The sequence below is a fragment of the Hippopotamus amphibius genome, chromosome 5 (genome assembly GCF_030028045.1).
Source record: "Hippopotamus amphibius kiboko isolate mHipAmp2 chromosome 5, mHipAmp2.hap2, whole genome shotgun sequence".
In the NCBI taxonomy this organism is placed as follows: Eukaryota; Metazoa; Chordata; class Mammalia; order Artiodactyla; family Hippopotamidae; genus Hippopotamus; species Hippopotamus amphibius.
Genome location: NC_080190.1, coordinates 38,652,227 through 38,667,732, shown reverse-complemented (window position 1 = coordinate 38,667,732; position 15,506 = coordinate 38,652,227). Strand labels below are relative to the sequence as shown.

Genomic DNA, 15,506 nt, shown 5'->3' with positions numbered 1-15,506 from the left:
TCTGTAAAGACAGGTACAGAGCAATGGGACACAGAGTTGTTGCTCAATAAGAACTACACTAATTACTACCGGTAATTAGTAACTAATTATCAATCAAAGTGACTACAATTAGTATCCACTATTGTCATAAATGTTTTCACCCTCCTTCCAAACTACAGAGAAATCTGTTATAGAGGCCCAGATCATTATTTTGATCCAACTGCCTCTAAAAATAACATTCCCTTACCCCTTGGAATCACTGCTGCTTTCAAATACATTCCTAAGGAGGAAACACAGTCCCACACATACTCACGTATGATTAAACAACTCTAAGCATTTAAAAGATGTCATAAATTAAGTAATAAAATACCATTACGATTGATAGTTGCACTATCTAGATAAAAGTTCTACTTAGAAATTCTGTGTGCCCTATCTGATTCAGAATATTGTCATCCCAAGGTGAACACTGGCCTACACAGTAAAGCTAAAGCACATAATTAAATATAACGGAAGTCAAACCTTGATTGATTTTAATGGTAATTGGTTTGTGTTAAAACATACACACATACTATTAAAATCAGGCTATCACACACATTAAAAAAAAAAAAAAAAAACTAACACCAAACCTGTTAATTAAAACCAGTACTCTTGTTTCCCTACCAATTCTGTCCCCAGAAACCATGGATTTTTTTTTTTTTATTCACTTGTTGACTGTCCCACATGTTAAAAATCAACAGCACTCTTTCCATCTTTGGTTACTATGCCAAACAAAATATGCTTCGTATTAACGTTGAAATTCACTTCTGGCCTTTTGAGGGAGAGTGGTGTTCATGTGCCTAACATATCCTGATACCTGACTTAACCACTTAGACTCTGAACACTTGGGCCCTTAAATTCTTAAATCTCCAGTTCAAATATGACAAAGTTAGAAATGTGACCACACCCTAGAAGGCAGCAATCTAGAATGTGCCCTTGCTTTCCATTTTAGTCTTTTGTTCTTGATCTGCAAAGCTTCCCATTCATCTAGAAGTTCTCATTATGTTTTTAAAAATGCATATACATTCACACTCTATGCGGATACAACCAGAAAATTCACCTATTTATCTTTTTATCCTGGTTTTTCTAATTAGCCTGACTCAGAAGTAAAGAAATTCTAAGTGCCAAAGCTAAATATCCCAATATTTAGGAAAGCGAAGCCTTACCCGTTGATGATGGTGGCTAGCTAAAAGTGGTAACAGATTAAGGTTTCTTCAGTTTGTACCCATGAATGTGTTATGTGCACAATGAACTACCATCCATTTTCTTTTAGTGTTCTATCTGGATGACCTCAGAATCTGGATCTTCCACAAGAAGGCTGCAGGCACTGATCCAGCCCTTATCCCTGCCTGTTGCCACACACTGGGAAGGAAGAGCATGGCTCACATCCTTGAGTCTTCTGATGTTAATCAAATATTTACCTTTCTGCGGCATAGCGTTTGCTGGCTCAAACTATTATCTCCTTTGCATTTTTCTCCTCCCTTCACTAGTGTGTACTGTCTATAGGTATCCTTAGAGTCTAAAATATCCAGGTATGCAAACAACCTAAGTGTCTGCTGACGGATGAATGAATAAACAAAGTGTGGCATATATGTACACAATAGAATATTATTCAGCCATGAGAAAGAAGGAAATCCTGCCATTTGCAGCAACATGGATGAAACTGGAGGGCATTATGCTAAGTGAAATAAGCCAGACAGAGAAAGACAAATAGTGTATGGTATCATTTATATTTGGAAACTTAAAAATAAGTGGAACTCACAGAAACAGAGAGTAGAATAACGATGGTTGCCAGGGACTGGGGTGGTGGTGGTGGTGAAGGAAATAGGGAGATGCCGGCAAAAGGGTACAAACTTTCAGTTATAAGATGAATAAGGTCTGAGGATCTAATGTAAACATGGTGACTATAGTGATAACACTGTATTGTATGACTGAAATTTGCTAAAAAAGTAGAATTAAATGTTTTCATAAAAAAGTAAATATATGAAGTGATGGATGTATTTCTTAACTTGATGGTGGGAATCTTTTCACAATGCATGCATATATCAAATCACCACGTTCTACACTTTCAATATATTACAATTGTAAATGTCAATTATACCTCAATAAAGCTGAAAAAAGAATAAATAAATAATCCAGGATTTCAAGGCAACAGCTATATACGCCTTTGTGCCATTTCTGTTTCTTCTCCAAAAAGTACACAGTCACCAATTCCATCAAAAATAAAGAGTCACATACAAAGTTGTTGCTGCAGCACTGTTTATGATGTTTAGAGACCCTAGGTGCAGCCTAAAGTTATGAAAGACAGGTTAAATAAATTATGGTATATCTATATAATGGAATATTGGGAATATAATACAACCATTACAAATGATGCTTTAATGTTGCAAGAAAATACTTTTGCTAAACTTTTTAAATAAAAAAGGATAAACTGGGAGTTTGGGATTGACATATACACACTACTATATTTAAAATAGATAACCAACAAGGACCTACTGTATAGCATAGGGAATTCTGCTCAATATTCTGTAATAACCTAAATGGGAAGAGGATTTGAAAAAGAATATATATATATATATATATGTATATATATATGTATAACTGAATCATTTTGCTGTACACCTGAAACTAATACAACATCGTAAATCAATAAAAATTAAAAAAAATTATAAAAGTCTTATCTTAGTGTGACTGAAAATTACCTTTAGCATATGGCACATTTTAAACAGTCATTTTCTCTGATTGATGGTAATGTGAGTATTTTTTCTTGTTTTTTTTCCTCCATTTTTGTATTACCCAATATTTTTATTGGGAAAGGGGGCAAAAAGTAATTGTGGGGCTAGAAGTGTCATAGCTAACCAAATAAAACTTTTTGGCCTTTCTTATTCTAGCCCCGCCCCCCCAACTAATAAAGTCAGTCTGAGGTGTCTCTGCCAGTGTAGTCGTCTTGTCCTGTGGGTTAGTGGTGCACCATGTTCTGTATGGTGGTGACAACAGCTGGCACTAACTGAATAACTGCTATGTGCCAAGCAGCAATCTAAGTTCTTCACATATATTATCTTATGCAATCTTCACATCAACCTGATGAGGCTGTATGATTATTAGCTCCATCGTCCCAACACTGAAACGGAAGCATAGAGGTTAAATAAGTGACCCCAGGTTATCCAGCTTCAATTCAAACTCAAGCCCTCCATAGTTCAAATAACTACAGCATTTACAATCATTAGGCTCTTGGTATTTTATTAGGACTATCATTAGTTTGGAAATATTTGGTATATGAGCTGACTCCATAAGGTGCTATGTATGCATGCTTCGAAGAATCAGAGCATCACGGAGGATACAAAAGGAATCTCCCTATAGAGACCTCATGGAAACTCCACTGAAGGACTTTCGCCATAGTCTGTCGTACAGATGGAAACGGCTACTTCAATGAGGTGGTGATGGTGTCACTTGTACCTTTCTCGTCAACATCAATCAAATATTCAAATATTTGTACCCAAGTTGCAAAGCATATGAAAAAAACTATTATCTATAATAAGACTTCCTACTTAATTGGGGAGATAAGACCAATAACATACATGGAAAATTAGCACAGGCAAAAATAAAAATTTGAATAATAATAAAATGCTAAGCCATGTGGCAGACTGGATAACTAGCGTAGAAATCATGTGGAAAAAACCATCAGCTCTGAAGTTTCTTAGAATTTTGAAGGTACAGTACAAGAAACAACACTTGAAGACTATCTAGCCGACTCCAGCATTCCAAGAGGAGCGCTAACTTGGTTGAGGTCACACAGTCGCTCAGGAGTAGAGGCACGTAAAGTAACCAGGGAAGCTTGATGAAGCAGTTAAGTTGTGGAAAAGCTTTCCAAGGATATGCACAGTGAGTGAGGTGATGGTACTTCTGATAAAAAGAGTGGACAAGATTTTCTGATTTAGCGAAAGCAACCCGCCACTATTCTGATTTTTAGATTACAAGATTGTGAATAATCCTTGCACTGAGGGATCAGATTTAAAATTTTTAAATAATCAAAAACTTATTTTTGATTGAGCTGTTTCATTCCATTGCTGTTTTTAAACATGAAGTATCTTAACGTGTATTGCACTCTACCCAAAATATTAGCAAATAGAAACACACTTACCCACATATGCATCCTAGGTGCCTATCTGAGAGAAGTGATATCTGGCTGCCCTAAAATACCTCTGGTTTGGACAGAAGCAGGAGTATGAAGTTGCAAACTGTAAGTAGGAATTAATTATTTGTCCAGCTTTGATGCTTTTATCACCCACATACTCTTAAATTTCATTTAAAGCACGTAAATACTCTTTATAATAATTGCTTATGTAAAATCTATTGGTCATCAGAAAATAAGGATGTGCTTGAGTCTAAGTAGATTTGTTTTAGATTTCCTAAATATCAACTGATTGGGCAATAATTTTTTCTTTTTTTTTGTAAAAAAGATACTTGAATGTTAATAGGCAAGCTATAAAGGTACTAAACTAAGCTTAGTTTTAACTAAGAAATTTTTAGCAGTAAACAGCAGATGTGGCTCAGAACATATAAAATTTATTTCAGAAATGTTTATTCAAATTTGAGGAAAAAAAGATAGAATAATGAAAAGTCAATTTTGATGAATTCTTTTTAGAAGTTGATAAATATGATCAGTAACCTTAAAATAACTATGGTTTTCATTAAAAAAAAAAATACAAGACTACTTTAATACCTGACAAAACACACAGGCATAAAGTTATACTTTCTTGTATTCTAAAATACTTCCTGTGGATTTGCAAGCAAAAGTTAAGGCTCAAGGTTATTTTTCCTCTGCCTTCATACTACTTGTTAAGAGAGTGTATTTTCAATTCCTCAAAAATTATTTCAAGAGGTATTATACACTCAAACACAGACCATTTAAGTTAGCAATACTAAATAAAGACTCAAAGCAGTTCTCTTTCGTTATACTTTAGCTATTTACGTTGTAAATTCTCATATAGTTTGTTAATGTAAATCAGAGAAATAACTAAAATGTGGCTTCAAAAGAAGTAAAACAGGTGAATAAATCATAAGTAATCAATACTCAATCCGTAAAGAAAGTCATTTTCTAACAAGACTCAAAAACAAAAGTAAACAGAAATTTAGGTGTTAGATGCTTTCCTTACAACCGTGGCCAATCTGCTGTGTGGGTTCAAAGTTCCCTACAACTTTCAATCTAAACACTTCAGACCTACCAAACACAAGCATCAGAGTTACCGCGTCCCACAGTCGGGTTAAAATGCTTTCCAAAGTCTCAAAGACTTTAATTGAACGCAGAAAAGCTAAGAGTCTAAGTTGATAAACAGAAACAGAAAAAAGTGAAGCTATTTGCCAAATATCAAGCTTTTACAGACGAATCCAAAGCATATCTAGCAATTTCCCTATATGAAACACAATAACCTATATGCAAGAGGTGCATGTTTGAATGCAATCACTTATTAGCATGCGTTCTACTTACTTTGCTTTTTGCCATTTACAAGCTTCATTAAGGAGACTCAAGAAGAGGTAACAAGTTGAGTGAAGTTGAGCTCAGATAAGAAAAACCAGCGTAAACTCGATCTACAAATTTGCATCTCAGAACTTCCAGCGGGGAAGGGACTCTTCACAAACTAACATATATACAAGCTTTAGATTGTGAAATAACTCATTTCAGCTTTCTGCACAGTACATTACTATCAGAAACCTCAACTCTACCTCCCCACTCCCCGAAAAAAAAATCCACCTCCAATCTTCATTGGTCCACATAGTTCCGGCCCACATGGTATCAGTGGGTGTGTCCTTCGCAGCAGGTTCTCTCATTGGCTGCGAGGAAACAGCATTTAATAGGCTGCGATTTGGGGGGCTGTCAAACTCCACGCCTCCAGACCTTGGGCTCGCCAATAGATCCAGGGAGCTGGCTGCTTCTCTGCGATTCAAAGGGCAAGCTGAATGCCTGAGCGCCAACCCCAGAAAGACGAGCTCTCAGAAGGGAAAGGGGCGAGGAGAAGGGCGAGGGCAGCTCAGGCTCTTCCCCTAATCCCAGACCCCACCAAATGTTGACACACGCGCATTTTCCCACTGACAAATTAGTAAGGCGGCCAAGGCGTCTGCCTGCTATAGAGCCGTGACCTGAGGAGCAGCTCAGACTCCGAGTCCAATCGGCCCGTTCTACAGATGGCAGCAAGCAAGGGTCAGGCTTAGGCAACGATCTGTAGTGCCTGGCGCCCCCGGGGAGAGAATCCGTGCCGGCCGCGCCCTCAGAGCCCTCCGCTGATCCGCGCTGGTGTGCACGGGGCGCGCGTCGGTGCCTGGCCCCGCGCTGCGCCTGCCTCGCGCCCGCGCTCCCCTCCCGGAGGGACTTACGCGGCCTGTTCTTCCTCCCCGAGTCCATCCTCCTCCGCAGCCGGCATTTCTTGGCCGGGGAGTCGTGCGGAGGGGGCGGAGGCTGTGGCTGGAGCTCCGGCTGGAGCGGGAGGCGCGGGGGCGCCGCGTCGCCGCCGCCCGGGGGGCCCCGGCTGCAGAGGCGCGGCGGCTGGATGGGCGGCGGGTGGTAGCCGTTGTGCAGCAGCCCGTTCACGGCCGCGGCGCCGGCGCCGGCGGGAAGCCCGGGGGCGTGCGGGGCCGAGCGCCCCGGCTGCCCGCCGTGGTCGCCCATGCCTGGGGCTAGGGGGGCGGCGCGCGGGCCCCGGCTCAGGCGGCCTCGCTGGAGGTCATTCTCGGACGTCTTTATTTCCCCGGATCCTCCTTGCGGCTTCCGATTCGGCAGCCGCAGAGCCAGCGCCGGGGGATGGCGAGCCGGGCGCTCCTCCCCGCCTCCCGCCGGCGCTCCCGCCTCCTCCACGCCCTGCCCCCCGGCGCCGGCCTGGAGCATGCCCACTCCGCGCGCGGAGTCGCGGATCCCCGCGCACCCGCAGCCGGGGCCCCCACAGCCCGCCTCCCCCGGGTCCCTGAGCCGCGCGACTTCAAACGCGGCTTCCTCGCCTCCCAGACCCGTCCCCGCTACTGAGCATGCCCAGTCCTGCCCGCCGCCGCCGCCGCCGCCGCCGCCGCCACCGCCACCGCCGAGCTTCAACATGGGGACTGAAGTTCTCTGGCTTTGCAAAGAGGAGATGGGCGGGTTGCACTTTGTATGGCGGAGCGAGCCGAGAGGGGACAGGGCGAGGCCGGCGAGAGAGGAGAGGCAGCTTCGGGAGGAATGTGGGAGGAATACAATAAATATTTGTAGAGGTTTGGGTTTGCTAATCCTGCCCCCAGTGAGCTAGATACCTCTGCAAGGTCATTCATGTCGTCCCCTCCTCCCGGAAACCTTTGTGAGTGAGGGCATGTGTGTGTGTGTGCGTGTGCGTGTGCGTGTGTATGTGTAGTTAAATGACCAAACTACTCACAGGCCTAAGGGGAAGGAGGAGAACGATTATTTATAGAAAGGTAGGCGGATTTGGAGAGGGAGGGGAGTGCAATTTCTTTGCTGGCACACACAGACAGCATGTGGCCTCGTGGAGTTGTCTTTTGCAGGGAGGAAACGAAGGAATACAGTGTAAGGACAGTGAAGGACACAGATGTAGGCGGAATTAACCGGTGCTGGAAAAGACCAAGTAAACAGAAGCAGTCCCAAGCTATAAAAAGCACTTTCCTCACCCAGAAAGGACGTTTAAGAGACAATGTCACCCTATTTATAGAGTAAGGAGTTGCCTATGTTTTAAGAAGGGAAGGCAGCATCGCAGGGTAGACAACACCATAAGCTTTGGAATCAGAGCTGGGTTCAAACTCCAACTTAGCCAGGGAACAAACCCAGAGAAAGTCATTGCTCAAGTTAACACACCTGGCGGCAGGAAGCAAGACTGGGCATGCTCAGTAGGCAAGACAAATTTGGGTAGTGAGGATCTTCCCAAAGTTGTGTAATCCCTTGAGGCCTCAGTTTTTAAATCTAACTAGGAGCTGCCATGAGAAATCTATCTGAAAGTACCTGGTACAGTCCCCTGCACACAGTAAATGTCCACAAGAGGTGGTTATCCTTATTACACTGTTGTTATTAACAGATCACTCTTCATTTCCAACAAGGGGAACAAACCATACTCACAGCCATATTTATTGCGTAATTTACTGTGTGTGATGTTCTCCATCATCTGTAGTTACTTAATCTACAGAGGAGTCAGAGGCCTCAGTGCATTCAGCAGTAGCCAGGGCCCGCAGCTCGATCGGAATTCCTTCCAGCAGAGCCTGACCTAGAATCAGAGCTCTAGAACCCATGACCACTTGAGTGCTCTGGTCCATTCACTCACTTTTTTCAGATAAGGAAACAGCCACAGAGCGATGGCTGAGGTTATTAAGAACAAAGCTAAGACTAAACCTGAATTCTCCTAAGCATCTTTGCTTCTCTGACTTTATAATACTATTTGAAGACATGGAGAAAAAACCTAGGTGATCTGGCCCTTGCCTACTCCCCCTGCCTGTCTTGAGCTCCCGAAGCTCCCTCACAGAGCAGTCTTTCAGTTCCTCAAACACAGGAACATCCCTTTGCATCTGCTGTTTCCGTTGCCTGTTCCCAGACCTCTTTGTCTACTAGATTCCAACTCAATACTCAGATCTCTGCTTGAACCTCACATTTAAAGAGATCTTCCCTGACCCTCAGAACAAGATTAGGGCTCCCTCCTCCTACACTTGACCTTCATGACTCTATCCATTTGTAATGCTACAACAGGGATAATAACAGAACATCACTGAGTTGTTACAGCGATGAAATGAATATCTATGTAAAGTGTCTAGCACATCATAAGTGCTATGAAAAAGTTAGATATTACTTGATTGTCCATCCACTCCCACTACACTGTAATCTCCATTAAGGCAGATGACTCTCATTCATTATTGTATCCCTAGGAAGCTCTTGGTAATTATTCGTGACTGAATAAATGATAGGTGATATTTCACCCAGGGTGTCTCCCTTTCTACTGTAAATTTGCTAAACAAAACAAAAAAACCCTACAAACAAACAAAAACCTTCTATTGTTACTCCTAAATATTCAAATATGAAGTTTTCAAATTCCTACATAATTTAAGCTGAGTAGTTTAGGAAGCACTTTACATCAGAAATGCAAATTGAATATTTAGCAATGCAGTATCTCCAAGGACAGTATGTCTCCAGCTTGATTCCCAGGCATGGTGAGAAAGGCCTGAGCCAGGTGGCTCAGACCCAGGTAGGGCATAAGTGCTGGTACTGCGGACAGAACGTCCTCCACCCGCTTCCTTTCTCTCATCCTCGTTGGGCTGGTGCCCTGGATTACACCCTGCATGTGGTAGCAAGGAAGCCAGGTGGCATCTCACAGGTTTCTGGGGGGGGGGTGGGGGGGGGGTGTTCCGGAGGTGTAATTTTGAGGCATGAGTTATCATGTGCTCCAGAAAGGCATGAGTTATCATGTGCTCCAGCACGAGCTATCATGTGGAACAAATAATGCTTGGAAGGGAGGAGGAACCCACAAGGCACTCTCTCCCTCTGTTCATTCGTTTATTTACCAATCATTTATTAAGTGTGTACTATGTTGTACCAGTAAAACAAATGCTGGGAGTACAAAGCCAAAATAAATGCCTTCATTGCCCTCTAGGAGCTTACAATTCAGAAAGAGAGAGAGAGAGAGGTAAGTCAGTGGTTCACCACCTGTGTACATAAGAATAACCTAGGGATCTTTTTCCTTTTAAACTTCTTGTTGAAAATAACATCTATACAGAAATGTATACATATTCAAAGGGTAGAGCTCAGTGAATTTTGCACAAATGAACACCCTGTGTAGCCAGTACCTGATCAACACACAGGACGTGACCTAGGGGAATTTTTAAGAGCAGATTTTGGGCCCAGGTTCATAGCTTTTCAGTACGTTTGGAGCACATGAGTCTGCATGGCGATGACGGTGATGGTGATGATAAATATTTTTTAAATTAAAGAAACAAAACAGTAACAATAACTTTTTTAAAAAGTGGGGTTATAATGCAGATGCTCCTTACTTGGAACAATAATGAATGAAACAAAGTATGTCGCCTATGCCATGGAAGGGACTCCAGAGGACTCCAGAGAGTGAGCAATGATGGAACAGGAGGAGAGAAGAGGAAGATGGTGCTAAGATGGATGTTTAAACACGCTTCAGGAATGCCCCTTAAACTGAATTTGAACAACAGTGGGATTTCATCACGGAAGACTGAAGGAAATCCATTCAGAGCTGAGGGAGTGGAGACTCTACTGGTAGTCTGAAACCATCTGGCATGTTTGGAAACCTGCCAGGAGGTCAACAAGGCTGAAAGACAACCTACGAAGGGAGGAGGTGAGTGATGGCCAAAAAGGTTAGATGGGGTCCAAATCTCAGATGGCTTTCTGCACCACAGGAAACAATCTGGACTTATCCTGAAGGCCATGAGAAACCACTGAAGAGTTTTAGCTTGTGGAAGAACCACTAGATTTGCATCCTGGAAGGATGTCTGGCAGCAGTCTGGAGAATAAAATAGGGGAGGAGGTTCCTAGTTGGAGGTACCAGATAGAAGACCACTGGAAACAAACAGGAAAGATGTGAGAAGGGACTGAGTGAAGGATACACCATTCAGAATGAGATCATCAGGTGGATTAAAAAATTATTTAAAGAATCAAAAGGACTTAGTGACTAACTGCAGGCTGAGGGAGAGGTAAGGCTAGGATAATTTCTATAGTTTCAGTTTGGGCAACTGGGAATGTGGTGGTTTCAGCATGTGAGATAAAATATGCAGAAAAGGAGCAAGACTTTCTACCTATATTCCCTCTGGGTTTTATATTTAAACTTACATTGATATGTAAGCTATATCACTATTCGCCTATCTCAGTCTAGCTCAATACTTACTACCTCCCTCCCTCCCTCTCTCTCTCCCTCCCTCCCATAAAAAGAGGGACTTCAGCACTAGTTTTTAATTACTCTAAATAAGACTTATAAGTTACTATTATTGTTTGAAGACAGATAAAACCTGTCCACCATGCCATCACTACCCATCATCACTGTAGAAATTCTAGCTTCTTGCTAAAATGGAAATAAAGTAAAAATTGCCCAAGCTTTCTACCACTTGGTGAAATCGAGTTGGTATAACTCTATTTGGAAGAATGGAGTAGAAATGGAGTTGGTATAACTTATAATGGAGTTGGTATACTATCCATTAAAAAACAGAAAAGATGAACTTGTACCATGATCAAGCTACAGTTCACCATGAAAAACTTTTACAGTTCTGTCCAGTTTCTCCGTAAGAACAGCCAAGGTGTGTCCTGAACATCAAGCAGTGGCAACGGAGGTGTCGCCCATGAGTTGGCCCTGTGGCTTTACAAAAATACTGGTGGCTAGAAAATGCCCGAGCAGTTGATTTGTGAAGTTGGGAAACCTGAGCAAGTTGATGCTGAGAGATGGCAGCTGCTGAGAGCCGGCCACCAGAGGGCAGAAATTATCTAACATTTCCTGTTATATGCCAGGGAGGATACGTACTTGAATTTGTCTAAGACCTGAGAACATGAAGGCATCGCTGCACTCCACAGAAATCTCCACATCTTGAACTCAGTCAGTCTTATTCCGGAGGTGATACCTGACAGGTAATGACCCTCGGACACACTGAAGGATAGCAGATCTGCGTTCACGTGGAGAGGGATATGGTGACAGTATGAGCTCGGAGAAGGGGTACTCTTCAAGGCATAGTTTAAAAAGAATTACCAGAACTTTAACTGCCAGAATAATATTGACCCAAAATGACTTCTTTTTTTATTTTTGTTCTGCTATTGGTGTTGGTACCTTTCTTAGAGATTCGATGGGGCACCTCATACAAGAGACTATTTCGAGTATAGCGTTACTTTCGATGACTGTACTTTTCATACTGCTTTCTTCAGGGCCCTAGGGAGTAGCGCTACTTCAGGGAGTCAGAGGCCACCAAAAACAAACAAAAACTGCTCTGGTGAATAACAGTGTTATGGTGAGATTCTGATGACTTCTTCATCAGAGCCTCCCTCTTTTCCTTTCTTCAGAATTGAGCAACTACTACACAGCAAGCACCAAGCAAAGTACCAGGGATACACTCAAGCAAAAACAAAGTCCCCGTCCTTACCTAGATGACACAAAAGACAGGCATTAAGCACATAATCATCACAACAGCAAAACTGCTAAATGCATTCTGCGAAGTGCAAAAAGGGTAAGACTCCCAGTGCAGGAGGGCACACATTAGGGTGACCTGGCCTAGTCTTAAACTTTAGTAGATGAAAAGATATTTAAGCTGAATCCTGAATATTGAATAGAAGTTAACTAAGGAGGTGGAAGTGGAGGAGGTATTCTTAGCCTCTCTTGTACCATAAATATGACAGGCACTTCATAAATACTTGCTGACTGAAAGGATGAATTGACCCTGTCCCTCTCAATAGGGCAAATCAAATGTGAAGAAGATTATTCACTGCAACAAACCTTTGGAGAGGGTTTAGGCCAATCCCATTCTCTCCACTGTTTTTCTATATGGGTTGATGGAGGATTTTCTACTCAAGACTATTGTTGCTTATTTTAGTTTTTTGTTGTTGAGTTTTTTGTTTTTGTTTTGTTTTGGGTTTTTGGGTTTTTTTGTCTGTTTGTTTGGTCAACAGTGGTGAAAAATGTAGCGGCAGCAGCTGCTACTACCAGTCGTAACCGTGTGTACAGGAATGAAACACACCCAACACGAACAAACTTCCTGTCAGTCACTAATATTTTCTGAGCACCTACCAATTATGATTTGGTGAAGGGAGATGGAGTGTGGCTGCCTAGACATTTGAATAAGCTATAATCAGAGTGACCCCTGGTACTGGGCATAAGTTTAGGAATGGAGCTGGGTTTAGCAAAATGAGAGTAGTCTTATTATCTAACACTGAGTTCTTACATGCCATACACTGTACTAAGCACACTATAAGTGTCATCTTTTTTAATTAGCACAATAGTCATGTGAGTTGGGTACTATTATTATCCTCATATTTTTGGATGAGAGAACTAGAGCTTAGAGAGGCTAACTTGCCCAAGTTCACACAGCAGGAAATTTATTACAGGCATTTGAAGTCAGGTCTGGTTGGCCCTAGAACCTGCACATTTCATAACTCAGCCACGTGCCTCCCAAAAGGTAGCGTATCTCCTGTCACCTGCAGACTTTACGCCATGGTTGCCAACACCTGATACAGCATTGCACTGCCCACACAGCATTGCCTTTCACAACAATTATTGGGTCCCTTTATTTCTCACTGAAATGTTTTTGCAGTCTAGTATCTTAGATTTTTGTTTCCAAAACAGCTTTTTTCCTTTTAAAAAATGTCGTAGGTATTACCATTCTCTATTTTGCATATCTATTCAACAAATATTTTAAAATGATGCTACCATGTGCCATCCACTGTTCCCAGTTACAGTGATGGGCAAGGCAAAGGAGTCCCTCCCATCACGGAGCACACATTCCTCTGGGGAGGCAGGCAGGGGAAGTCAAAAAATAAATCAATAAATACAGACTGTGCTAAGTAACATAAAAATGAAACAAAATGATGTGAAAGAATTATTGGAAGATAGGAACCACTTTACATGGGGGTAGTTGAGGAAGCCACATTGATACTGGTTCCTGAAGGTTGAGAGACTGAGGTGCCAAGTATCGTGTAGAGAGATGCTTTGGAAGAGCATTCCAGCATATGGAAAAGGAAAAAAAAATACGTATCGTATCTATATCTACGTGTGTGTGTGTGTGTGTACATATATACACATATATATGTATATACATATATATACTCATCTCTTCATCACCAAAGTTCCAATACCTGGAGGGGTGCTGGTGAATAAGGGGCATGCTCGTTCCTTGGACAATGACGGCAGTGCAAGGGAGAGTTTTTGATTAGGGTCCCAGCATTCAGGACATTCAAATATGTCTCATAGCTTTCCTGTTTTCTGGATGAAGTCCCCTCTGAATACTGAAGTTTCTTCAGCTACAAACAATAAAAGCCACTTTAAGTCATTTCCTCATAAAATGAATTAGTGCAGGGAACTGGGTGAATAAAAATCACTGGAAAGGCTGAAGGAACAGCCTCTAGACTGGGCTCCCAGTAATAAATCCCAGGATCCCACCACAAGATGAGCGTCCTAAGGGAACTGCTATAAGGGTACTGCTACTTCTGGTATGACAATAAACCCAAAAATCAGGGAGACACTGCTCCTGCTGGGTCTAGGAATGACTGTCTCAGGCTTAATGGAAACCTACAAAATTCATGCCCTGTATTCTGTCTCTCCAAATCCATGATGTCCAAGACCAGACCCTGGGACCCCTGCTGCCAGAGCACCACCCAGCAGACAAAAAAGCAGAAGTGCAGCCTCCTCCTCAGTCTGGCCTCCCAGATGCTGCCGACGTGCGTCTACTTGGCTGAGCTAAGCCCTGTATAGGACCCAAGGTCTAAGGGAATCTGGGAAGTGAAGTCTTCAACTTTCTCATGTGTAGCACACAATACAGCATATTACAAGGGGTTGACATGGAGTTAAGTGAGCCCATCTGTTTGCCTGCCACAAAACTCAGCAAAGAATTTTGATAATTAGGTAGCATGGTTTGCCTGGGACTTTTCTGCATCCTGGAAACTACCTGGGACAGCTGGTTACTCTATGAGGTAGCCATGCTTGAAGCTCCCTATAAATTCTTTCAGAAGGCTGAAATGGAAAGAACGAAGTAAGTAACAACAACCACACTATGGTATGTTGTTAAGAGCTCTATCTCTGGGTGGGTGGAAGGAATCGGGAAATTGGGATTGACTCATACGTTACTGATATTATGTATAAAATAGATAACTAATGAGAACATACTGTATAGCACAGGGAACTCTACTTAGTGCACTGTGGTGACCTAAATGGGAAGGAAATCAAAAAAGAGGGGATATATGTATATGTATAGCTGATTCATTTTGCTCTACAGTAGAAACTAACACAGCACTGTAAAGCAACTATATTCCAATAAAAATTAATGAAAAAAAACAGAGTTTTATCCCTGAAGTCACTCAGACTTAGGTTTGAATTCCAGCTCCTCCTCTTAGACAGCTTCTTCTTTCATCTAGCACTTTCCAATACAGTTCTGCGATGAGGTAAATGTACTGCATCTACACAGTGGTGGTAGTCACTAGCCATGCATGCGTTCTGAGTACTTGATATGCGGCTAATGTGACAAAAGAACTGGATTTTAAATTGTATTTATGTTTTAATTATTTGCATTTAAAAAAATTAACTTATTTTTAAAACCACTTTACTGAGCTATGATTGACATATAAAAACTGTACGTATTTAATGTGCACCACTTGATGAATTTAGAGATAAGTACATGCCTGTGAAACCAGCACCACCATTTTTGGCATAAAGGTGTATCCATTACCTCCAAAAGTTTCCTTTCACCCTCTTTCCCTATTATTACGTTACTATGATGATAAGAATACCTAACATCAGATCTACCATCTTCGCAACTTTGTAAGCACA

General features: G+C 42.1%; 1 protein-coding gene across 8 annotated transcripts in view; it reads right to left on the bottom strand.

Moving 5' to 3' along the window:
• Positions 1–15,506, bottom strand: part of PANK1 (pantothenate kinase 1) — a 103,629-nt gene that overhangs the window by 44,284 nt on the left and 43,839 nt on the right. The window contains exon 4 of one of the 8 annotated variants that reach the window (XM_057735038.1): positions 13,820–13,984. The exons of 3 other annotated variants lie outside the window; for them this stretch is intronic. In XM_057735038.1, the coding sequence (XP_057591021.1) occupies positions 13,820–13,984 (165 nt within the window). Of the gene's footprint in view, positions 1–5,503; positions 5,643–6,387; positions 7,100–13,819; positions 13,985–15,506 lie in introns of those variants that run through there. 4 more of the 8 variants (XM_057735037.1, XM_057735033.1, XM_057735040.1 and 1 more) reach the window with 4 other exon arrangements.